Source organism: Helianthus annuus, chromosome 15 (assembly GCF_002127325.2).
Source record: "Helianthus annuus cultivar XRQ/B chromosome 15, HanXRQr2.0-SUNRISE, whole genome shotgun sequence".
Classification (NCBI taxonomy): Eukaryota; Viridiplantae; Streptophyta; class Magnoliopsida; order Asterales; family Asteraceae; genus Helianthus; species Helianthus annuus.
In genome coordinates, this window is record NC_035447.2 from 71,073,781 (window position 1) to 71,100,753 (window position 26,973).

General features: G+C 40.1%; 1 protein-coding gene across 1 annotated transcript; it reads left to right on the plus strand.

The window, feature by feature from the left end:
• The first annotated feature begins 1,958 nt into the window (after nt 1–1,958).
• On the plus strand, nt 1,959–5,603 carry LOC110879091 (protein TRANSPORT INHIBITOR RESPONSE 1). Its single transcript, XM_022127496.2, has 4 exons — nt 1,959–2,252; nt 2,987–3,513; nt 3,990–4,482; nt 4,598–5,603. The coding sequence occupies exons 2-4, from the start codon at nt 3,005–3,007 to the stop codon at nt 5,345–5,347; spliced, it is 1,752 nt and encodes a 583-aa protein (XP_021983188.1). The 5' UTR covers nt 1,959–2,252; nt 2,987–3,004; the 3' UTR covers nt 5,348–5,603.
• Nucleotides 5,604–26,973: the final 21,370 nt, after the last annotated feature.

Consider the following 26,973-nt stretch of genomic DNA (forward strand, 5'->3'; position numbering starts at 1 on the left):
GTTAATATATTATTTATTAAAAGGTAAAAATTATGTCATTTAACAATTTATGACTTTTGATATTATTTTTTTTACAAAAAAACTAATATGTTAGTTTTTTAACAAAAGTAAACATTATGTCATTTAACTAATTACAACTTAAGATATTTTATTACAACTATTCTTGTTATTATCTACTTACACAGCTTGCAACACGTTATCTTATAGTAGTCATCATTCACGTCACAACAATACATGTGCTAATGTGCATAGATACAGTCAAATATATATTAAAAATCACAACTCTATTTATTCAGAAATATATTATAGCTTTTCAGTTATTCTAAATTTAACTATAACAATCTAGTCGAAAAGGTTATAACAAACTTTACCATTAAAAGCCCTTGTTTTACATTTTATGAAAAAGACTTAACATTTTGTGTCAACTCAATCTACATGTCGTTACGAACTCAAATATTAAATATCTCGTATAAGTAATATGTACCAATCAATTAACAGACAAGTAATAAAACTGGCAAAAAAGGTAAAACAAAAAACAAAAGTTAAATGTTATTTAAAAGTGTAGACTTGTGAACCTACAATTGGTAGGAAAACACAGAGAAAGATACATCAATAGGCTAGACCTAAGATTTAAGAATGATCCAACGACATCATATTCGAACTCGGTTTGTTTCAATGAATGGGCAACGTGACTAGGGGTGTAAACGACGACTAGGCTTGAGCTCGGCTCGAACTATTTTAAGAACAACCTCAAACGAGCTAAAAACTTGGATCAAGCTCACTCAATATCGCTTAAACGAGTCAAAGCTCGACTCGAACTCGGCTCGCCAATGTTATCATCATTATTATTAGAGTTAAATGTCAATTTAGTCCCTGTGGTTTGGGTCATTTTGTCAGTTTAGTCCAAAGGTTTCATTTTTCGTCTCTGAGTACAAAAAGGTTTCACCGTTGCCATTTTACTCCACTAGGTTAACTTCATTCATTATTTCTGTTAACGAGAAGAGCAATTCGGTCATTTTATATGACCGAATTGCCCTTCTAGTTAACAAAATTACATATAAAATTACCGAATTGTCCTTTTTCGTTAACAGAAAAAATGGACGAAGTCAACCAAGTAGAATAAAATGTCAACGATGAAACCTTTTTGGACCCATAGACGAAAAATGAAATTTTGGACTAAATTGGCAAAATAAACCACACGGACTAAAATAACGTTTAACTCTTATTAATATATTATTTGTATCCAAAGTCATGAATCATAAGTTGATAATTTTAGATTATTTTTTGTCATTAACGGGATATGATGCATAGGAATTGAAGGAAAAAAGCTAGATTTGTTAACTAAATTTTTATCCATGACCAGTTAACCACATTACATGATACTAAGAAAATACATAATTTACGAAAAAACGGGTGACGGGGATAAGTCAAGGCTAGACGGAAGAACGGTCGTCGTTTTTGCATCTCATATAGTGATACTAAATAGTATTATAGTCAACATCTCACAGCAACACGCGGGGTAACATCACCTCGTTATATTATATATACAAAGCTAAGCTTTGTATTGTATTTTAGGCTCGAACTTGGGTTCAATAACTAAATGAGCTCTATTTAGACTCAAGCTCGGGCTCAGGCTCGTTAAGGTTCGGTTTGTTCGAGCTTTTAACTGAGCCGATAATGATTATCACTTGAACCTCTGGGGTTGTTTACACCCCTAAACGTGACTACCGCCTACCAATCCAACCATTTCATCACAAATTATTTATAGAAGTCATGTTGAAAATCTACATGGTCAATCGACTTTCGATATTATAGTAACAACGGATGTAAGATAATCAACAATGTTAAAACCTCATTGACCAATGACGGTCCATGACGCCTAGCATCCATTCCCTCTCTCTTCCACGTCAGTCCGGACCCCCACAGAAGGTGCTACAAAAAGTTGATTCCTAGTTTTCTACTTTTTCATTTGCTTATAAAATTCCAAAAAACACAATAATAATTCGATCGAAATTTAAAAACCCCTAAAAATAATATGAATCCAAGAGGCCCATTAATGTTTGCCGGTGGAGAGACAAACTCTGAAAGTTTATTTGAAAAAGTAATGGTGGAAAGATAAAAGACAGCACCAAGCTCCAGTAATGGCTGCTGGAATCATATGAATGTAAATTCCATCTTTTTCATTCCTTATTTATTCCTCCTATTTCTTCCGTCAAGTCCAAAGCTTCTTCAACGTTCATCTTCTTCCACCGGTACGCCATTTTACACTGATTCTGTGATATTTTAGCTTTTAATTTACGTTTTTAGTTCTTTTTTTCCGATCTGAAAGTGTTTATATGAATATATGATTCGATGAAGTTTTTGAAGTACCAGAGCGTAACATCACATTGCTTCTGTGTTATTTTAGCTTCTAAAATACGTTTTTTCATCCAGTTTTTCTCCGATCTGAAACAGTTTACATGACTCGATGAAGTTATTGAAGTAGCACACTGATTTTGTGTTATTTTAGCTTCTAGTTTACTTATTTTCATTCAGTTTTTACATGATTTGATGAAGTTTTTGAAGCAGCAGAGCATAGTATCACATCACACTGATTCTGTGTTATTTTAGCTTCAAATTTACGTTTTACATTCCGTTTTTTTCCGATCTGAAACGGTTTAAATGATTTGATGAAGTTTTTGAAGTAACATGACATTGATTCTGTGTTATTTTTAGCTTCTAATTTACGTTTTTCTTTCAGTTTAATCAGTATTATACCGATCTGAAGCAGTTTACATGATTCAAACAAGTTTTTGAAGTAACATCACACTGATTTCGTTTTATTTTAACTTCTAATTTCCGTTTTTCATCCAGTTTTTTTCGATCTGAAACGGTTTACATAATTCGATGAAGTTTTCGAAGTAACAGAACATACATCATATTGATTTTAATATATGTTTTATTCAGTTTATTTCCGATCTGAAATAGTTTACATGAATCGATGCAGTTTTCGAACTAACAGAGCATGGATCCGGCTGCCACTGGAGTCACCGTCGCCGGAAACGGTGCAGATCCAGCCAAAACGACGACGTTTCCAGAAGAATTTCTAAAACGAACATTTTCGTTGATAAACTCCGATAAGGACCGTAACTCGGTGTCACTCGTATGCAAGGACTGGTACAACGTGGAGCGAATGAGCAGGCGCCACGTGTCAATCCGGAACTGCTACTCCGTTTCGCCGGAGATTGTAACCGCTAGGTTTCCGGCAATCCGGAGCGTGACGCTGAAAGGTAAACCGAGGTTTTCGGATTTCAATCTGGTGCCGGACGATTGGGGAGCGGATGTGCAACCGTGGCTGAATGTTTTCGCGACTGCGTATCCGTTCCTGGAGGAGCTTAGGTTGAAGCGAATGGCGGTTAGTGATGAGAGTTTGGAGTTTTTGGCTCTTAATTTTGATGATTTTAAAGCTTTGTCTATGTTGAGTTGTGAGGGATTTAGTACTCTTGGATTGGAAGCTATTGCTACTCATTGCAAGTAAGTTTTTACTTTTTAGCACTATCTTTTGTTGCCAATAATAATTGTGAATAGGTATTATTGACATAAGTTATGATACATGTAACATGTACATTCATATCTTAGTACCCTACATATACATGTTTGGTGATAGCGACAGCGAACGAAAGAACAAAAGATGAACAAATTATTGAAGTAAATGATGCTACATGAGTACATGTGCATTTATAGCTTGCGCCCTACATATACATGTTCGGTGATAGTGACGCATAGCGAAAGCACAAAAGATAAACAGATAGAATTATTAGAAAGTTGATGTAATACCGAATAAGGATAACGTTACACCAGGGTCATTTTGATAGGAAATTCTAAGTTTGATAGGTTTTCCTAAATTTTTGAATTTACAAACTGTCAAATAAATGAAAACAAATAAACATGTAAATTAAGACAGTCATTTAAGTTGTTTCTTGATGAGGTTTGAAATTTTGAATTTGCAGAAGCTTGACAGAACTAGACATACAAGAGAATGGGATTGATGATCTTGGTGGAGACTGGTTAAGTTTCTTCCCAGAAAACTTAACCTCGTTAGAAGTTCTCAATTTCTCAACCTTGACTAGTGAAGTCAGTTTTGATGCTCTGGAGAGCCTCGTTTCTAGATGCAAATCGTTACGAGTTTTGAAAGTTAATCGTAAAATAAATTTGGAGCAATTGGGAAAGCTTCTTGTGCTTGCACCGCAGTTGATTGAGCTTGGTACTGGTACGTTCTTGGAAGAACTCATGTCTGGTTCAGTCAACGGGCTTGAAAACGCTTTCAGTAAATGCGGAAATCTTGTTACGCTTTCGGGTTTTTGGGATGCTACTTTGCTTCATCTACCGGTTGTATATCCTGTGTGTGGTAATTTGACGTTTTTGAATCTGAGTTATGCAAATATCGGGCCTGATGAACTTGAACAGATTCTTAGTCGATCCAAGCGGCTAGTTCGCCTTTGGGTAAGTTGATTCACCACTCGTCTTTTTTGGGATTTTTTATGGACGGGTCAGGTCGGGTAACGCCGTAACGGGTCATGTGTGATCAAGTGCTTAAAAAGTTGTTTTTTTCTTTCAGGTTGTGGATACGGTAGGGGACAAGGGTTTAGAAGCAGTTGGGTCCCACTGCCCGTTGCTAGAAGAGCTTCGAGTCTTCCCGGTTGACCCTTTCGACCAACAACTTGGTGTGACCGAGTCGGGTCTTGTGGCGGTATCTAAAGGCTGTCCGAAGCTACATTACATACTCTACTTCTGCCAAAGAATGACAAATGCTGCTGTGATCACGGTTGCCCAAAATTGCCCGAATTTCACTCACTTCCGTCTTTGCATAATGAACCCGAGTGAACCAGATTACCTAACTAACGAGCCCATGGACGAGGCCTTTGGTGCCATTGTGAAAACATGTACCAAGCTACAACGGCTTTCGGTTTCTGGCCTGTTAACCGACCTGGCTTTCGAGTATATCGGGAAATACGCGAAAAACTTGGAGACACTATCCGTAGCTTTTGCAGGCGATAGTGATTTGGGGATGGAGTATGTGATGAGAGGCTGCCCGAAACTAAAAAGAGTCGAGATACGAGACTGCCCGTTTGGAGATTCTGCTTTGCTTTCGGGTTTGACCCAATACGAGTCAATGCGATCTTTATGGATGTCAGATTGTAACGTGACTATGGACGGGTGTAAGAAGTTGGCTGAAGAGATGAGTAGGTTGAATGTTGAGGTGATCAAAGATGAAGGTGGTGATGATAGGCTTGCTAATAAGGTTTATGTGTATCGAACCGTTGCTGGACCGCGAAAGGATGCACCACCTTTTGTTGTGACCCTTTAGGTTCAACGAACCGAATGTGGTTAGCTAGCTCGAGTATCGTTAGGAACCCGTCGCTTAGTTGTTCCATCGCTATCGATATTTATGTTTGATCTTGTTTTTTTTTTCTTCTGAGAGAGAAAATTATTAGACAGTGTGTTAAGTCATTTAACTGTTTAAGGTGATTGATTTAGTTAACCTTGTTTTGAGTCTTGTGCTTAAAACTCAAGCTTTACTAATTTTTAAAAATTGAAATATCTACTAATTAGCTTTTTTAAAAGGCGAAGTTATGAAGATGTATATTTTTTGTGTGTTATATGTGTATACAATCATTCTTAGTCGTGTGTTAATTTGCTAAATAGCTACTTTCGTAGCCTTAGTTTTATTTTATGGTTTATAAATATGTCCATAACTCCCGATGCTATACTTTGGTATTTCAACATTCATTTTTTAATTATTAACTCAAAAAGTACATCCTATTCATGTCAGTACAGTTAAATATACTTTAAATCGACCTAAAAAACCAAACAGTAATATATTTCAGAGATAAAATTAGAACCTTAACATTATGTTCTCGAGTTTCCTTTCCTTCAAACTCGGAAACACGACACAAAATTACATCTTTACTTTTCTTCTTCCTTTTCTTTCCTAAACGTAATTTCTTATAAAAATCGAAACCGATATAAGGTTTCAAAATATCCTAATAATATATTCTTATTTTTATTTCCAAATCTCTATGTATATGAAATACAGGGCCGGCCCTGAGGGTGGGCGAGCCGCTCCCCCGGCCAAGGCCCGCTTTTCTTCGGGGCCTAAATTTAATTTGTTTCTTTTATATATGACATGTATAGAATTCAAACTAATTAAAAAATATGAGTTGGTTTAGTGGTTAAGGGCTTTGTTTTCCTTCCAGAAACAAATTAATGACAGATTCACACGGGTTCTAGGCATTTTTTCTCCATTTTGACCGTTTCATGTCTTTTCCAATGCAACTTTAGTTATTATTTTGTTAATTTGTTTTTTTATATCGAACATTACAACCCATATGGCAAGCCTTAAGCCCACAAATGGTATCATTTAACTTTGAAATTATTTTTTTTTCTATTTTTATATTTAGTAATTTGAACAATACCTAAATAGTGTTTAATTGGGATTTTATTTTATTTATCTTTTTAGTTGCGATAAAGGAACCTTATTAATGTTTCATTTTTTGTTTGCATAATTACTGTTAGGGTTGCAAATGAATCGAACCAACATAAACAACAACACATTGTTCGTGTTTGTTTGTTAAGGAAATGCTTGTGTTCACAAAAAGCTAATGAACAGTTACCAAACGAGATTTTATAAATTTGTTAGGGCCTACAGGCATTTTTCCGACTCGTACAAAGCACTTGAATCCTCAGGACCGGCTCTACCTAAAGGCACGCTTTTTTCCAAGCTCAGACAGGGCACCTAAATTCTCAAGACCGGCCCTGATGAAATATATGTTTTCTAGCTTTAAAGTTGCATTTACTAAATTATTATTTAGATTAAAATTAGACTAGGCTTGTGTTGTTTAACTTGGGTTCAAGCAATGGCAAAAGCCATTAAGCCAAGAGTGTTGGGTTGGGACATTGGGTATCTAACTCAATAACTCATAATATTGGGTTACTTATCTTTGCATTAGATTCATATTTAAGGATTTTGTAAGTGGGTATGAAAAAAATTATCATTTTGGTTCTTTAACAGCTTTTCTATTAGTTTTCTGGTAAAATAAAAGTACATGAAAAGTGTTAGGTTTTGGAGATTAAGCTTTTACGAGCTTGAGAATGATTGTTTCCTAAAACTATTCTCAAATGGGATATATCACAATCACTTAACATGTATTGTTAATGTAATATTGTATACTTACATGTGATACATTCAAGAAAGTCAAGGTCAATAAGTGAAGTAACATTATTCAAGGTTGAGAAAGGAAAGTTTATACAACATGTGGTCTATTGGTTTTGTTTATGTTTGTAATTCACGAGCTACTTTTATGTCATGATTCTGATAATGTTTTAAAAACCGGTTCAAACCAGTCGGTAGTACCGGTTAAACCGTCCGGTATACCCGGTTGAACTACCTGATACACATGTTTGAACCGTTTCTGAGACCAATCTAGTACGTTATAAAAATCAGATTTAAAACATTAGTTGAACCCTGCTGTAAACTTTTACAAATCATTTGCGAACGATATTGTAAAGGTTGTTGAATATAGTATTCCGCTAAAAGAGTATTGGAGGTTTTTTAATTACAAGTTGTTTTAAATATATATGTATACACTACTACTTGGAAAAGTGGGTGTTACACCTAATAGGATGTATCTTCAGCTAGAGCAAAACATGTTACTACACTTTTTTTTATTGTTGCTATTTATGATTTATTGATCTAATGGTGCAATGTTTGTCCCCTATTACTTTTGTTTGTCCTCCATAAAAGTAATGGGTTAAAATTGTTGCAAGATTAATGTTTACTTAGGTATAAAAGTTGTTAAACTGTTAAGTTAGATGGATAAATATATGAGATGAAAAATTTCTTCGTGACACTTTCATATTTTAATAATATATATATATTAGACTAGTTTATAGACTCGTGTATTACACGAGGTGTATATATATATATACATCATAGGACTGAAATTGCATTACTACATATCATAGTGAAAACGATCAATTGGAGCCGTATTTTGTCGAAAATATTCAACTGAGTCACATCAAGGTCTTATCTCTTAATTACCTCGTTGTTCGTGAAAAAATGTAACCGTTAGTAACAGGATACTTAACGGTAACTGTTTTGGTCAAAAATCACACAAGGATAATGTAACCAAACTTTATGAAAACGGGGTATGATGCTTGGTTAATTATGAAAGTAAAGGATCACTTCTGTGATAAAGATGCAAAGACACAATGATTTATACGAGGAAAAAGCCCTTGATCAATGAATGATCTCCGGCATAAAAAACCTCGGGTGATGGCAACTACCGATCACCAACTTCAATATAACAAAAATATGATTACAACTTTGGATGATAATGAGCTGAGTACAAGGATCACTATTGCTTTTGGTGTCTAAGTGTGTGAGAGTTGCGTTGTATGTCGTGTGTCTCCCTCCAAATGATGGAGAAGTGGTATTTATACATGTGTATGTGACCTATTTTAGGTAGCTAAACTAATATTCAGCTCATTACCCCTTTAGAAATGAGATACAATCTAGCCTAAATAGCCGCCCATAAATCAAGCCATGTTTCCATATCTTGTGCAACGTCTATCTCTGATTTAGCTCTTGCCATAATTGTGAAGACGCGTCCCTGGATCATGATGCCTAGAGCGTATCCTGCTAGATGTTCCTGCAAAACAATATTGTATTAAGCGGAAGTGGCCGTTAGTATGAGGATCACCATAATGTCCCATGATCCTGATCCTGAAGTCCTGCTGAGGATCACTGTCTGCCAAAGAAACAAGGATCACTGGTTAGGATCATGTGTAAGGATCACCTATAATAAAAATCCAGCCCTAACAATTGCCCCCAAAATATAAGGAGTTGATTGTAAATTAACGAGTTGTATTTTGTTTTGATCTTATCTCCAACGGGCAACTCCGAGTAACTAGCCGTTAATATTGAACTAGCCGTTACGATCATTACGTCATGGATGTGACAATCCCTGCAAATCATGATTATAAATAGGAGATAGGGTGAGGATCAGTTTGTATTTAAATTCAAGATACACTCCCTTTATATTCTGCACCGAAGATTGATCAGGTATCTTTCTCTCTTTCTTTTCTCTTTGCTCTGTTTTCTTTTTCTACTCTGTTTCCGTCCCGTCACAAACATGTTGCTCCGGAATTCTCCACACAAGGATCCCAAGAAGGATAGTCCCTTAAAAAGCCAGGGGATTATCAAGGATTCTCCTACGGAGAGGTGTTGTTTCACTGATGTTCACATAGACAGAATTCGTCATTGCTTCCCGGCGAATGCTGTTTTCAAGTCCTTCACACCTACCGCTCTGAGTGACTCTGTTTCGAATACCTGGGTGGCTTTTCCTGCTACTCCATTCACCATAGGGTATTCATATCCTTTCCCATCGTTCACCCAATCTTTCTTTTCCTTAACCGGCATCTCATATATCCAAGCTATGCCGATGATCTGGAGGGTTCTGTATACCTTTGAGAGGATCATCGAGCAGGAAGGGATTGATCTGGGGATGGCGGAGTTAGCTGAGTTTTATGATCTCACCACATTCGGTTCTCACCGGTATTTGTTGAAACGGAAAGCCGGGGAGGATCATCCTGTCTTCAAGGTTACTAAGAACGATACAAACTGGAAGCGTCGCTTTTTCTTTGTTAGGAGGGATTCCATCCCAGATGGGGAGGATCTGCCCAAGGAATGGGCCATTCATGGTAGGATAGAGGATCCTCGAAGGATCACTATCAGCCCTGTCTCATATTATGAGGATCACTAATATCTCTTTTTATTTCTTGTGCAGCTATATCCATTGCTCATCTGAAATTAAGCCCCGCTGCAAAAGAGAGAGTCCTAGCTTTTAAAAAGCTTGATCCTGAGGTCAGAAGTTTTCAAGTCACCATCCGAGATTCACAAGAAGTATCCTCCGCGTCTGCCACAATGTCAAGTAAGTATCCTTACCAAAAAGTAAGTTCTAGGCAAAAAATATTAAATTAGTTAGGAGACTTATCTTGTTTTGATTGTGTAGGTGCTGGGAAATCCGCTAAGTCTGCCAAATCTGCCTCCTTGTTTGGGATTGATGATCTTGCCAAGGTCACGTCTTCGAAGAAGAAGACTTCTGTTGCTAGTCCTTCTGCTTCAGCCCCTAAATTACCCATTAGGGGTAAGGGAAAGAAGAGGAAAGTTTCTGAGGATCTTCAAGGATTTCCCCTGATTCGCCAGCAGTTTCTTGATTCTGTCAACGAAGTTAGGATCACTGCCCCTGTTGGTTACCCGGATGGTTTTTGAGGATCATCCGTGTCTGACGTTATATCCTGTTGTTTTTGCAGAAACTTACTGAAATAGAATCTTATGTTAGCCACGTTGAAGATCAGGATCGCCAGATTGCCGACCTTCATCAAATGGGTGTGCTGAAGGATCTCAAGATCACTGATCTTGAGAAGGAGATCCGGGCTGTTAAGGATGAGGCTGTCAAAGCATTGATCAAGTTCGATTATGAGAAGCATGACATTACTCAGGACGCTAAAGTCTCTGCCGCGATAGCTATGTACAAGATACAACTGCAGATGGCCACGGAGGCTCAGGATCCTTCCTTTGATAAGAGCACATGGGATATTGAAGGCTGGAAGGCAAGGCTAGCAGAGTTAGAGGATGACGATGATGTTGAGGATATCCCTATGCTTGAAGGTGGAGATGCCGGTAAGGATCAGGGGGAGGCAAGTGGAGCTGGTGGTGATGGTGCAGCGAAGGTTTGAGCTGCAAGATTGGGCAATGATGGAAACTTCTAGACATAGCCGGAGCCCAATTTTTTAAATTTTGATAGTAGTTTGTGGTGTTTGAAACAATTATGGTCTGTAATCTTCGAACAATAGTCTTTAGGGTTAAGGATCCTGGATCCTTTGAACAATAGGTAGGATTACAAAAGGTGGAGGGATCCTCTGTTTGGGGGATGAAGCCTTTGTGATCCTGCCGCTTTTTAATTTCCTGCATAATGCTAAGACCGCATAGACAATGGACACCTTTTGCCAACCCATGTGGACGGGCCACGTTTTGCTGGTAGAAATGTGGGTTGGCAATTTTGACAACTTTTTTGAAAGGGTTAATGATCCTTTTGTTTAATAATATAACTTAACTTTTCTGGCTTATCTCGTGTTGTTATCCTTATCTTCTTGTTTCTTAGTTGTTTTTGTAGTATATTTGTTAAAGTGGCAAGAGTTGAAAATATATTTAATAAATTTAGGATATGATCCTAGATCAAATATCCTGATATTGAAAATATTCAAAGTATTTTAGTTCAAGGATCATAGGTTTGGTTGTCAAAGTATAAGGGTCGGTTAGGATAATGAATATAATCAAAATAGTCAAGGATCATACCTGAGGATCCAAGTTAGGATCCTAACCTTCAATCGAGACAATCGTGGATAAGATTTTGATGGATAATAAGGATTAAGGGTCCTTATGTGTTTTACCTTTGACAATCCTGAAAAACGAGGCACAACTTGGGACTAAGCCAATGTAAGAAATAAATTAGTAACTGGGGTCATGCCCAAAGGATAACTGAGAATGATCCCAGAGGATCACTGGGGACAAGCCCATAGGATAACTGGGGACAAGCCCAAAGGATCGTATGTAAACTGGAGTATGGCCCTTTTCTGGCGACTATCCAAACTTAGTGACATGAAAATGTCAAAACCTCAGCTAACGTGAAAACGTTAGAAACCTTAGGAACGGATGTATGGTACGTCTACCATTATACGTAGGATCCTAAATATAGCCAGTACGATGAGGTTGTCAGCCCCGAAAGTGGGTACTGGTCCCAAAGACGTGAACTATATCAGGATCATCGTGCGCTGCTGGCGGAAACTGGGGATAATCCCAAGGATAACTGGGGTTGGACCCAAGGATCTGTGGTGCTCTTGGAGATCTTTGACGATTTGCTGAAGATACCTGAACTATCATAACTCAAATGGTTTGTGAGTAGAGGATGAAGGATACATGATCCTTATCCTTAGGCAAAAAATAAGAAAACGCAATAGTTTTAGGATAAGCGTATTACCAGAGTAAGGATCACTGATATCTCCGGGATCCTTCAAGGATACTTCAATGTAAGGATCACATGCATGAAGGATCATGTTCACATGAAATATTTCTTTAAGTGAACAGCATTCCAGGCTCTTGGTAACAAGTTTCCTTCCATGGTTAGCAACCTGTATGCCCCCTTTCCTGCTTCAGCTTCAATCAAGTAGGGACCTTCCCATTTTGGTGCTAGCTTCCCGTCAGCAGGATTGATAGTATTTTGAAATGCTTTTCTCAACACCATATCTCCGACTTGGAACTTCCTTATCCTGACATTTTTGTTGTAGGTACCAGCCATTCTTTGTTGGTAGCTTGCCATCCTTATTCTAGCTAGATCTCTGATTTCCTCAATAGTATCCAAATCCTGAGCTAGGATTGCAGCATTTTCTTCAGGATCACGAGCAATTGTTCTAGCAGTTGGGATCACCATCTCTGTTGGGATCACTGCTTCTGCCCCAAATACTAAAGAGAAAGGTGTTTGACCGGTGGCATTCTTGGGAGTTGTCCTATCAGCCCATAGCACATAAGGTAACTCCTCTGCCCATTTTCCTTTCTTGGATCCTAGCTTCTTCTTCAGATTGTTGATGATGATCTTGTTGGATGATTCTGCTTGACCATTGGCTTGTGGATGAACTGGTGTTGATGTTATCATCTTGATTCCCCAACTGTCACAAAAGTTAGTGGTTCTGCTTCCAATGAATTGGGAGCCATTATCACATACAATTTCAGAGGGAATGCCAAATCTAGTTATAATGTTTCTTTTAATGAAGGATATGACTTCCTTTTCTCTGACTTGAGCGAAGGCTTCAGCTTCTATCCACTTGGAAAAATAGTCAGTCATGGCAAGCATAAATACTTTTCCACCAGGTGCTTTAGGGAGCTTGCCAACTATATCCATTCCCCATCTCATGAATGGCCAAGAGGATGGTATGGGGTGTAGTAATTCAGCTGGTTGGTGAAGGATATTGCTATGTCTTTGGCAAGGATCACACCTCTTAGCATACTCTATAGCATCCCTTTTCATGGTTGGCCAGTAGTATCCTGTTCTAAGGATCCTTGAGAATAATGCCCTGCCCCCAGTGTGGTTTCCACAATCTCCTTCATGGAAGTCTCTCAACACTTCTTCAATTTCAGGATCCTCATTACATCTTAAATATGGTCCTGCAAGGGATCGTTTATATAGCACATTATTTAAAATTGTAAATTGAGATACCTTGATCCTGAAAGCTCTAGGATTTTCTCCCATTGGAATCTCTCCGTTTTGCAAGTATCTCATGATTGGTGGGATCCATGATCCTGAATAAGATTGAGCTTCTTCATTAGGGATTACTGCAGTATCCTCTTCTATTTCCATGGCCACTTGATTTTCAATAGCAGGAGCCAGGATATGGATGATAGGGATACTTATGTCTTCTGGAATTTTTAAGGATGATCCTAAGTTGGCCAATGCATCAGCTTCCGTGTTATCCTCCCTTGGTACCTGTGTTAAGCTAAAAGAAACAAAAGAGAGTGCCAATTCTTTGACTATCTCTAAATATTTGGTTAGTTTTTCACCTTTAACAGCATAGGATCCATTAAAGTGATTGGTGATCAATAATGAGTCTACATATACTTCGAGATATTTTACCCCCATATCCTTAGCAATCTGTAAGCCAGCAATTAAGGCTTCATACTCAGCCTCATTGTTAGTTGCTTGGAACTCACAGGCTATGGAGTGGGGTATTATGTCCCCCTGTGGCGATTTTAGTAGGATCCCTAGCCCTGTGCCTTTGATATTTGAGGATCCGTCAGTGTGTAGTATCCAAGGATCCTTGGTCTCATCCAGCTGCTGGACCTCCAATTCCGCTTCTTTTTGTAGATCACTACTGAAATCAGCCACAAAGTCAGCTAGTGCTTGAGATTTAATGGCTGTTCTTGGTTCATATCTTATATCATGGGCACTAAGCTTCACTGCCCACTTAGCCATTCTCCCTGACATCTCCGGTTTCCTGAGGACATTCTTAATTGGAAAATTAGTTTTAACAACAATAGTATGGGTTTCAAAATAATGCCTTAACTTAGTGGATGCCATGATTAATGCAAGAATAAGTTTTTCGAGGTGTGAGTACCTGGATTCGGCATCAAGTAAACTTTTACTTACATAGTAGATAGGATATTGTGTACCTTCATGATCCTTGACAAGGACTGCACTTACAGCGGTTGAGGATACCGCCAGGTATAAGGATAACACATCTCCTTTTTCCGGTTTTGCTAATGCTGGTGCTGAGGACATATATTCTTTAAGGGCTTGTAAAGCGTTCTCATGTTTCTCAGTCCATTCAAACTTCTTATTCTTCCTTAGGATATCGTAGAATTCTTTGCATTTTTCTGAGGATTTCGATATGAACCTGTTCAAAGCTGCTATCCTGCCTGTCAGTCTTTGAACATCCTTGGCATTGGCAGGAGATTTGATATTTATTAATGCTTTGATTTGTTCCGGGCTTGCTTCAATGCCCCTCTGAGTTACCATGTATCCTAAGAACTTTCCTGCCTTAACACCAAAATGGCATTTTGAAGGATTAAGTTTCATGTTGTAATTATCCAGGATATCGAATGCTTCTTCCAAGTCCCTTAGGTGATCCTCAGCTTTCTTTGACTTGACCACCATATCATCTATGTACACCTCCATAGTTTTTCCAATTTGATCTTTGAACATCATATTTACCAGCCTTTGATATGTTACACCTGCATTTCTTAGTCCAAAAGGCATGGCAATATAACAATATAAACCGGTTGGGGTCATAAAGGCTGTATCCTCTTGGTCAGATGGTTCCATCTGGATTTGTTGGAACCCAGATGATGCATCCATAAAGGTTAACAGTTCATGCCCCGCTGTTGCATCCACCATGGAGTCAATGTGGGGTAATGGGAAAGGATCCTTGGGACATGCCTTATTCAGATCAGTGAAGTCGACACATACCCTCCACTTTCCATTTTTCTTTTGGACAACGACCACATTGGCTAACCATTTTGGATATTTTACCTCTCTGATCATACCTGCTCGAAGTAGTCTCTCTACTTCTTCTTGGATAATGGCATTCCTTTCCGGTGCAAACTTCCTCCTTTTTTGATGGATTGGTTTGATAGACCTGTCAATGCCAAGTTTGTGAGTAATAATATCCTTAGATATACCTGTCATATCTTCATGTTTCCAAGCAAAGGTAGATTTTCTTCTTTTGAGGAAGGATATTAAGTCTTCTTTCATCTTGCCAAGGATCCCTAATCCGATATAGATTTTCGATTCAGGATCACTAGGATCCAAGAGGATTTCGTCCACATCTTGTTCCCTTGCCTCCAAGACATTCCTCGGAGGATACTGTAATTGCTATTGCTCCCTTGGCTTCGAGGTTGGCTTCATGGATGAGGTGTAGCAATCCTTAGCCTCTTGCTGATCACTGTCGATCTTGATTATCCCCCATGGGCTAGGGAGCTTCACACATTGATGATAGGTAGAAGGGACTGCTTTCATATCATGTATCCAAGGCCTGCCAAGGATAACGTTGCAACAAGATAAACAGTCAATAACACAAAATTTTTGGTAATTATGTAATCCTTCCACGTAGATTGGGAGTTTGATGTCCCCCAGAGTTTTCTTCGTTTCCCCACTGAATCCTACAAGCACGGAGGATCTTGGTGTGATGTCTGATTCTGGGATTCCCATCTTCTTCAGGACATCGAGCTGGATAATGTTCACTGAGCTCCCTCCGTCAATAAGGATCCTGCGGACAAAATGGTTAGAGATAAAGAGAGTGATAACTAAACTATCATGGTGAGGATCCTGAATGTTAATGCGATCATCCTCATCAAATGTTATCATCTTCCCTTCTGAGACACTTGAGGTTCTAATAGGCCTTTCTCCATTATCCATTTTTGATTCTTTTGCATGTCTTTTGGCCGCTGAAAAGGATGTACCACAAATGTCTGATCCTCCGGATATAAAGTTGATCACTTGTGCGTTTGCCGGAGGTGCTGGAGCCTTTTCAGGGATCCTTTCAGGATCCTGGGTCCTTTGCTTTTTTCTCCCCAACAATTCTTTTAGATGCCCCTTGCTTAGCAGGTATCCAATTTCTTTTCTTAAGGCTATGCAATCTTCAGTTAGATGCCCGAAATCCTCATGGTATGCACACCATTTGGACTTATCTTTAGTCCCGGATGGTTTATCATTCTTCCTGGGCCATCTAGCTTTTTCACCTAGATTCTGCATTGCAAGGATCAGTTCATGATTATCAACGGAGAAACAATATTCTGAGATTGGAGGATAATCTTCATCATCCTCTTCCTGGTCAACAGCATGCACATTCTTGTTCTCATTCCTATGGTAGGATTTGAATTTGTTGCTCTTGAAGGAGGATCCTTGCTTCTCCGGTTTTGAGGATCCCACTTGTCTCTCCTGGATCCTCTTGTCATCCTCTAGCCGGATAAACCTGAGTGCTCGAGTTCTTACTTCATCTAAATTCCTGCATGGTGTCATAACAAGATCATCATAGAATAATGAATCCTTAAGCAGTCCCATTTTGAAGGCTTCAACAGCCGTAGCCATATCCAAGTTGGGAATGTCCAAGGATTCTTTACTAAATTTAGTTATATAATCCCTTAATGATTCATTATGATTTTGAGTTATCCTGTACAAATCGCTAGTTAATTTTTCAAATTTTCTACTACAAGAGAACTGGTTATTGAATAAATTAACTAAATTAGCAAATGAAGTAATAGAGTAGGGGGGAAGACTTAGCAGCCACTTAAGAGCTGATCCAGTTAGAGTGGATCCAAATCCTTTACATAGGCATGCTTCCTTCAACTTTTCTGGGATAGGATTGATTTCCATCCTTTCCCTGTATTGTGCTATATGCTCCTCTGGATCCGTTGTGCCATCATACAGCTTCATGGTAGGGATATGGAACCTTTTGGGTACCTCTGCATCACAAATTGGTGGTGCAAAGCGAGATACCTTGTGGCTTCCATCTGCAATCTCTGGGATAGGCTTGACTACCCCTGGAACACTTGAGATCATGTCCTTTAGTTTCTGTAATTCCCTGGCCATAGCATGATTGGTACCTGTATCCTGCATGAATCCATGGTTAGTGGTAGGATAATTATTTAAAGTGTTACCTCCCATTAGGTTCAAGTTAGGGAATCCATATTGCTGGGATTCTGGAACAACGGAGGGACCAGTGGAAGCAATGGTCTGCATTGGAATGAAGTCCCCTTGATGGACATCTAGACTTCCTGTTTGCAGACTTTTTAGGGATCCTGGCATCTGTAAGGATCCTGGTATCTGGGATGATCCTGGAACGAAGGAGGATCCGTGAACCTGGGATGATCCTGGAACAAAGGAGGATCCTTGGCCCTGGAATGATCCTGGAACAAAGTAGGATCCTTGAAACTGCTGTGCCCCCGGATAGGCTCCCGGATTCATGAAGGATCCCATGTATTGAGGATAGGATCCTATTGGCTGAAAATGTGAATCTGATGTCTGAGTCATTGCTGCCGAGTTGAGACGTGATCCTCTTGACTCCCCTATGATTTGCACGTCGGGGATCCCTGATGGCTGGGAAGTGATCATTGGAGTATCGAAGCTCAAGGATTTGGGCATCAGTGGAGAATGATCCTCTGCCGCTTTCTTTTGTCTTTTGAGATCTCCAATTTCCCTGAGGATCCTTTCGTTAGTTTCATCTTGCCGCTGCATACGATCCTTCATCTGCAAAATTAAAGCAAATACATCACTAGTACTGGGAATAGAAGAATTCATAGCAGAAGAAGATAGAGGTTTAGAGAAAGTGGGAGTTGATCTCTTCTCAGTATTTTTCTGAGATCCTGCCGGTGGAGGAGGCAAGGTGATCTGTGATGAGGTGACTGCAGACATCGCCGTGGACGTGTTCTTCAATGATGAAGCCATGTAACTCTTTGAAATGATTTCGAACAAAAGATTTTCTTATGAATGAAGCACCAATTGCCCCACGGTGGGCGCCAAACTGTTTTGGTCAAAAATCACACAAGGATAATGTAACCAAACTTTATGAAAACGGGGTATGATGCTTGGTTAATTATGAAAGTAAAGGATCACTTCTGTGATAAAGATGCAAAGACACAATGATTTATACGAGGAAAAAGCCCTTGATCAATGAATGATCTCCGGCATAAAAAACCTCGGGTGATGGCAACTACCGATCACCAACTTCAATATAACAAAAATATGATTACAACTTTGGATGATAATGAGCTGAGTACAAGGATCACTATTGCTTTTGGTGTCTAAGTGTGTGAGAGTTGCGTTGTATGTCGTGTGTCTCCCTCCAAATGATGGAGAAGTGGTATTTATACATGTGTAGGTGACCTATTTTAGGTAGCTAAACTAATATTCAGCTCATTACCCCTTTAGAAATGAGATACAATCTAGCCTAAATAGCCGCCCATAAATCAAGCCATGTTTCCATATCCTGTGCAACGTCTATCTCTGATTTAGCTCTTGCCATAATTGTGAAGACGCGTCCCTGGATCATGATGCCTAGAGCGTATCCTGCTAGATGTTCCTGCAAAACAATATTGTATTAAGCGGAAGTGGCCGTTAGTATGAGGATCACCATAATGTCCCATGATCCTGATCCTGAAGTCCTGCTGAGGATCACTGTCTGCCAAAGAAACAAGGATCACTGGTTAGGATCATGTGTAAGGATCACCTATAATAAAAATCCAGCCCTAACATGAAATACCCTCCTCGGTTAGAATGTCAACCGTGAGGAGCTCAGGATATGCTTCAGGATATGGGCAGAATCCTCCGACTGGTAACGTGTCTAATAATAATAATACTATTGCCACTAACAGTGTTGGATCTTTGCAGGATACAGCCGTAACGTCAGCATTATCCAGGGAGCTTCAGAAGCTAAAGGATATGATATCCAGTGTACCTGGGGTGGTTCAGCCAATTCCTGAAGTATCCCAGGATAGCCACAGGATATCTCGGTTCGTACGTCCTATTTGTGATGCTGAAATCACAAAAAGATTCCAGACTCCAAATATGAAGCTTCATGATGGAACCACGGATCCTGAAGAGCATATTCCCCAGTATAGGGAGAGGATGGAGATCAACCCTATCCCTTCGGAGCTCAAGGAAGCCTGCCTGTGCAAGGGTTTCGGTTCTACTCTGACAGGATCAGCCTTAAAATGGCTGTTAAATGTTCCTCCGCATTCGATTACATCATTTGCTCACTTAGTGAATTTATTTAACAGTCAATTTTCTTACAGTCGGAGTTTTGAGAAACTAACCAGTGATCTTTACAGGATAACTCAAGGGCCTCAGGAATCCTTGAGGGATTATGTGAACAAATTCAGTCGAGAATCCTTGGATATCCCACATCTTGATGTTGCAACAGTCGTGCAAGCTTTTAAGATGGGGTTGCAAAAGGATTCTCAGTTTTATCAGGATCTTGTAATGAATCCCTGCAGGAATCTTGACGAGGCTTGTAACAGGGCTCTAAGATATATTCGATTGGAGGATGACAAGAAAATGCAAGAAAGGATGAATGCATCCTCAACATACGAATCGACTAATAGGAAGTCGGAATCCTCGTACAAACCATACCGCTCCAAGCCATATGGCAGAAATGATAACAAGAGAGTGAATGCTGTCGAAGACGAGGATCCTGAAGAATATCCTGAATTATCCGAATATTGTTTTTCTGTTAATATACCTGAACTAATGTATGCCATGCAGGGTTTGGGAGATAAAGCCAGGTGGCTTCGGAAGAATCAACAAAAAGCTGATTGGAAGGATAAATCCAAATGGTGTGCCTTCCATGAGGATTTCGGACATGTTACGGAGGATTGCATTGCTTTAAGGAAGGAAATAAGCTATCTTCTGAGTAAGGGATATTTAAAAGATCTCTTGGGAAGGAAGAAGAATAAAGGTCAGGATACTGAGAAGGATCCTGAACGAGCAGCCTCACCTCCCGCGGATGCCAAGATAATCAACTTCATTTCGGGAGGATCCAACATTTGTGGGACTTTGTATTCGACGTCGAAGAGACATGCAAAGGAAGCTAAGGCTGAGAGGGGAGACAAACCTGTCAGGATGACTACCCTCACAACTGACAAAATGATCACGTTTGATGCTGATGACAGGGACACTGTCCAGGATCCTCATCATGATGCTCTGGTAATAACGTTATATGTGGCTAACCATTTTGTACGCAGGATATTGGTTGATAATGGCAGCTCTGTCAATATAATCCAACTAGAGACTCTGAAGAGAATGAATGTGTCTCCGATGGATATCACTTCAAAGTCCACCGTGCTTGTTGGGTTTAGTGGAGAGGCTAGGAACACAGTGGGAGAGATAAAGTTACCAGTATATGTTGAAGGAGTCAACTCGATACAACGTTTCTGTGTGATGGATTCTCTATCCTGCTATAACATCATACTGGGAAGACCATGGATCCATGATATGAAGGTTGTGCCATCAACATATCATCAATGCATTAAGATCCCTACCCCTTGGGGAGTTGTCAAAGTCGATAGTGATCAGCAGGAGGCGAAAGAATGTTACTCATCCTCCATGAAATTCAAGATATACTCCCTTTATAATCTCAACCGAAGATCGATCAGGTATTCTCTTCTTTTCTTTCTTCCTCTCTTGCTCTGTTTTTCTGCTCCTCTATTTTCATTCTGCTGTAAGTATGTTGCTCCGAAATTCTCCTCACAAGGATCACAAGAAGAGCAGTCCCCTAAAAAGCCAAGGGATCATTAAAGACTCTCCTACGGAGAGATGCTGCTTCACCGACGCTCATGTTGATAGGATTCGTCAGTGTTTTCCGGCGGATGCTATCTTCAAGTCATTCACTTCCACCGCTTTAAGCGATTTTGTTTCCGACACTTGGGTGGCCTTTCCTGCAACTCCGTTTACCATAGGATATTCGTATCCTTTTCCAGCCTTCACCCAATCCTTCTTTTCCTTGACCGGCATATCTTATATCCAAGCCATGCCGATGATCTGGATGGTTCTGTATACCTTCGAGAGGATCATCGAGCAGGAGGGGATTGACTTAGGGATGGCAGAGTTGGCTGATCTTTATGATCTTACCACGTTTGGTTCCTATCGATATTTGCTGAAACGGAAAGCTGGAGAGGATCACCCTGTTTTTAAGGTCACAAAAAATGATACCAACTGGAAGCGACGATTCTTCTTTGTTAGGAGAGATACCATCCCTAACGGGGAGGATCTGCCCAAGGAGTGGGCTACTCATGGTAGGATAGAGGATCCTGGAAGGATCACCATCAGACTTGTCTCTTATGATGAGGATCACTAATGTCTTTTTTGTCCTTTGTGCAGCTATCTCCATTGCTCATCTCAAGTTAACCCCTGCTGCAAGAGAGAGGGTTCTAGCTTTCAAGAAGCTTGATCCTGAGACCAGAAGTTTTCAAGTCACCGTCCAAGATTCACAAGAAGTATCCTCCGCATCTGCCACTATGTCAAGTAAGTATCCTTATTAAAAAGTAAGTCATATGTAAGACTGTTTAGTTAGTAAGGGAACTTATCTTGTGTTGATGGTGTAGGCGTTGGGAAATCTGCTAAGTCTGCTAAGTCTGCCTCCAAGTTCGGGATTGATGAACTTGCCAATGTCAAGTCTTCAAGAAAGAAGACTTCTGTTGCCAGTCCCTCTGCTTCGGCCCCTAAAGCACCTGTTAGGGGTAAGGGGAAGAAGAGAAAGACTTCTGAGGATCTCCAAGGATTTCCCCTGCTCCGCCAGCAGTTCCTTGACTATGTCAATGAGGTAAGGATCATTGCCCCTGTTGGTTATCCTTCTTGAATATCCTGCTTGTGTATTTTGCCTGTATATCCTGCTTCTTTGAGGATCACCTGGTCCTGAACTTACCTTTTTTCTCTTCTGCAGAAACTTGCTGAGATTGAGACCTACCTTGGCCATGTCGAGGATCAGGAAAGCCAAATCGCCGACCTCCAACAAATGGGCGTGTTAAAGGATCTCAAGATAGCGGATCTTGAGAAGGAACTCCGGGCTACTAAGGATGAGGCTGCTCAAATGCTGATCAACATGGATGGCGAGAAGCAGGAGATCACCCAGGACGCCAAGGTCTCTGCCGCAATTGCTATGTACAAGATACAACTACGGATGGCTGCGGAGGCTCAGGATCCTGCCTTTGACAAAAGCTCATGGGACGTGGAGGGTTGGAAGGAGAGATTGGCAGAGCTGGAGGATGAGGACGAAGCTGAGGAGATCCCAATGCTGGAGGGCGGTGATGCTGACAAGGATCAGGGTGGAGAAGCTGGTGGTGATGGAGCAGCAAAGGTGTGAGCTGCTGGATTGGGCGATGATGGATATTTCGAGACTAGGCCGGAGCCCAATTTTTTAAGTTTGGTAGTGGTTTGTTTGTGGTTGTGATGTTTTGAAACAATGATGGTCTGTACTTTGAACAATAGTTTTTAGGGTTAAGGATCCTGGATCCTTTGAACAATAGGTAGGATCGCAAATGGTGGAGGGATCCTCTGTTTGGGGGATGAAGCCTTTGTGATCCTGCCGCCTTTAATTTCCTGCACCTGCTAAGACCGCATAGACAATGGACACCCTTTGCCAACCCATGTGGACGGGCCACGTTTTGCTGGTAGAAATGTGGGTTGGCAATTTTGACAACTTTTTGAAAGGGTTTAGGATCCTTTTGTTAATAATATAACTTTAATTTTTCTGGCTTATCTCGTGTTGTTATCCTTTATTCGTCTTTTTATTTTCCAGTTTGTTTTAAAAACATATTTGTTAGAGTAACAAGGGTTGAGCAAACCATGTTTAATAAATTTAGGATATGATCCTAGATCAAATATCCTGACACTGAAAATTTTTGAAACAATCAATTTCAAGGATCATAGGTTTAGTTGTCAAAGTGTAAGGGTTGTTTAGTATAATCAAAATAGTCAAGGATCATACCTGAGGATCCAAGTTAGGATCCTAACCTTTAATCAAGATAACCAAAAGTGAAATTTTAAAGGATAATAAGGATTAAGGATCCTTATTTGTTTAACTTCGAGAACCTGAAAAACAGAACATATCTTGGGACTAAGCCAATGTAAAAGATAAATTAATAACTGGGGACATGCCCGAAGGATAACTGGGGACAAGCCCAAAGGATCACTGGGGACAAGCCCAAAGGATAACTGGGGACAAGCCCAAGGATCGTATGTAAACTGGAGTATGGCCCTTACTGGCGACTATCCAATCTTAGTGACATGAAAATGCCTAAACCTTAGCTAACGTGAAAACATTAGAAACCTTATGAACGGATGTATGGTACGTCTACCATTATACGTAGGATCCTAGGTATAGCCAGTACGATGAGGTTGTCAGCCCCGGAAGTGGGTACTGGTCCCAAAGACGTGAACTATATCAGGATCATCGTGCGCTTCTGGCGGAAACTGGGGATAATCCCAAGGATAACTGGGGTTGAACCCAAGGATCTGCGGTGCTTTTGAAGATCTTTAACGATATGCTGAAGATACCTGAACTATCATAACTCAAATGGTTCGTGAAAAGAGGATGAAGGATACATGATCCTTATCCTTAGGTAAAAAGTAAGGAAATGTAATAGTTTTAAGATAAGGACATTACCAGAGTAAGGATCACTGACATCACCGGGATCCTTCGAGGATACTTCAATGTAAGGATCACATGCTTGAAGGATCATGTTCACATAAAGTATCTCTTTAAGTGAACAACATTCCAGGCTCTTGGTAACAAATTTCCTTCCATGGTTAGCAATCTGTATGCCCCTTTTCCTGCTTCAGCTTCAATCAAGTAAGGGCCTTCCCACTTTGGTGCTAACTTCCTGTTAGGGCTGGAATTTTATTATACATGATCCTTACACGTGATCCTAACCAATGATCCTTGTTTCTTTAGCAGATAGTGATCCTCAGCAGGACTTCAGGATCAGGATCATGGACCATTATAGGATCCTCATACTAACGGTCACCTCCGCTTAATGCAATGTTATTTTGCAGGAACATCTAGCAGGATACGCTCTTAGCATCATGATCAAGGGACGCGTCTTCACAATTATGGCAAGAGCTTAATCGGAGATAGACGTTGCACAGGATATGGAAACTTGGCTTGATTTATGGGCGGCAATTTAGGCTAGATTGTCTTTTATTTCTAAAGGGGTAATGAGCTGATAATTAGTCCTTTTACCTAAAATAGGTCACCTACACTTGTATAAATACCACTCTTCCTCATTTGGAAGAGGACACACGACATACAACACAATTCTCACACACTTAGACACTCAAAACAATAGTGATCCTTGTACTCAGCTCATTATCATCCGAAGTTGTAACTATATTTTTCTTATATTGAAGTTGGTGATCGGTAGTTGCCATCACCCGAGGTTTTTTATGCCGGAGATCATACATTGATCAAGGGCTTTTTCCTCGTATAAATCATTGTGTCTTTGCATCTTTATCACAGAAGTGATCCTTTACTTTCATAATTAACCAAGCATCATACCCCGTTTACATAAAGTTTGGTTACATTATCCTTGTGTGATTTTTGACCAAAACAGTTTGGCGCCCACCGTGGGGAAATTGGTGCTTCATTCATAAGAAAATCTTTTGTTCGAAATCATTTCGAAGAGTTACATGGCTTCATCATTGAAGAACACGTCCACGGCGATGTCTGCAGTCACCTCATCACAGACCACTCTGCCTCCTCCACCGGCAGGATCTCAGAAAAATACTGAGAACAGACCAACTCCTACTTCCTCTAAACCTCCATCTTCTTCTGCTATGAATTCTTCTATTCCCAGTACTAGTGATGTGTTTGCTTTAATTTTGCAGATGAAGGATCGTATGCAGCGGCAGGATGAGACTAATGACAGGATCCTCAGGGAAATTGGAGACCTCAAAAGACAAAAGAAAGCGGCAGAGGATCATTCCCCACTGATGCCCAAATCCTTGAGCTTCGAGACTCCAATGATCACTTCCCATCCATCGGGGACCCCGGACGTACAAATCATAGGGGAGTCAAGAGGATTACACCTCAAGTCGGCAGCAATGACTCAGACATCAGGCTCACATTTTCAGCCAGCAGGATCCTATCCTCAGTATATGGGATCCTTCATGAATTCAGGAGTCTATCCTGGAACACAGCAACTTCAAGGATCCTATTTTGTCCCAGGATCATCCCAGGTTCAAGGATCCTCCTTTGTTCCAGGATCACTCCAGGCTCAAGGATCCTCCTTTGTTCCAGGATCGTCTCAGATACCAGGATCCTTCCCAATGCCAGGATCCCTAAGAAGTTTGCAAACAGGAAATCCGGATGTCCATCAAGGGGACTTCATTCCGATGCAGACCATAGCCTCCACTGGTCCCTCCATTGTCCCTGAATCCCAGCAACTTGGATTCACAACCACTGTTCCTAATTTGAACCCAATGGGAGGTAACACTTTAAATAATTATCTTGCCACTAACCATGGATTAATGCAGGATACAGGTGTCAATCATGCTATGGCCAGGGAATTACAGAAACTAAAGGACATGATCTCGAGTGTTCCGGGAGTAGTTAGACCTATACCTGAAATTGCAGATGGGAGCCATAAGGTATCTCGTTTTGCACCACCAATCTGTGATGCAGAGGTACCCAAAAGGTTCCATATCCCTACTATGAAGCTGTATGACGGTACAACGGATCCAGAGGAACACGTAGCACAATACAGGGAAAGGATGGAGATCAATCCTATCCCAGAAAAATTGAAGGAAGCATGCTTATGTAAAGGATTTGGATCCACTCTTACTGGATCAGCTCTTAAATGGCTACTAAGTCTTCCCCCTTACTCTATTACTTCATTTGCTAATTTAGTTAATTTATTCAACAACCAATTTTCTTGTAGTAGAAAATTTGAAAGATTAACCAGTGATTTATATAGGGTAACCCAAAGTCATAATGAATCATTAAGAGATTATATAACTAAATTTAGTAAAGAATCCTTGGACATTCCCAACTTGGATACGGCTACGGCTGTTGAAGCCTTCAAAATGGGACTGCTTAAGGATTCATTATTCTATGATGATCTTGTTATGACACCATGCAGGAACTTAGATGAAGTAAGAACTCGGGCACTCAGGTTCATCCGGCTAGAGGATGACAAGAGGATCCAGGAGAGACAAGTAGGATCTTCAAAACAAGATAAGCAAGGATCCTCCTTCAAGAGCAACAAATTCAAATCCTACCATAGAAATGAAAATAAGAATGTGCATGCTGTTGACCAGGAAGAGGATGATGAAGAATATCCTCCAATCTCAGAATATTGTTTTTCTGTTGATAATCATGAACTGATCCTTGCAATGCAGAACCTAGGTGAAAAAGCTAGGTGGCCCAGGAAGAATGATAAACCATCCGGGACTAAAGACAAGTCAAAATGGTGTGCATACAACGAGGATTTCGGGCATCTAACTGAAGATTGCATAGCCTTAAGAAAAGAAATTGGATACCTGCTAAGCAAGGGGCATCTAAAAGAATTGCTGGGGAGAAAAAAGCAAAGGACCCAGGATCCTGAAAGGATCCCCGAAAAAGCTCCAGCACCTCCGGCAAATGCACAAGTGATCAACTTTATATCCGGAGGATCAGACATCTGTGGTACATCCTTCTCGGCGGCCAAAAGACATGCAAAAGAATCAAAAATGGATAATGGAGAGAGGCCTATTAGAACATCAAGTGTTTCAGAAGGGAAGACGATAACATTTGATGAGGATGATCGCATTAACATTCAGGATCCTCATCATGATAGTATAGTTATTACTCTCTTTATCTCTAACCATTTTGTCCGCAGGATCCTTATCGATG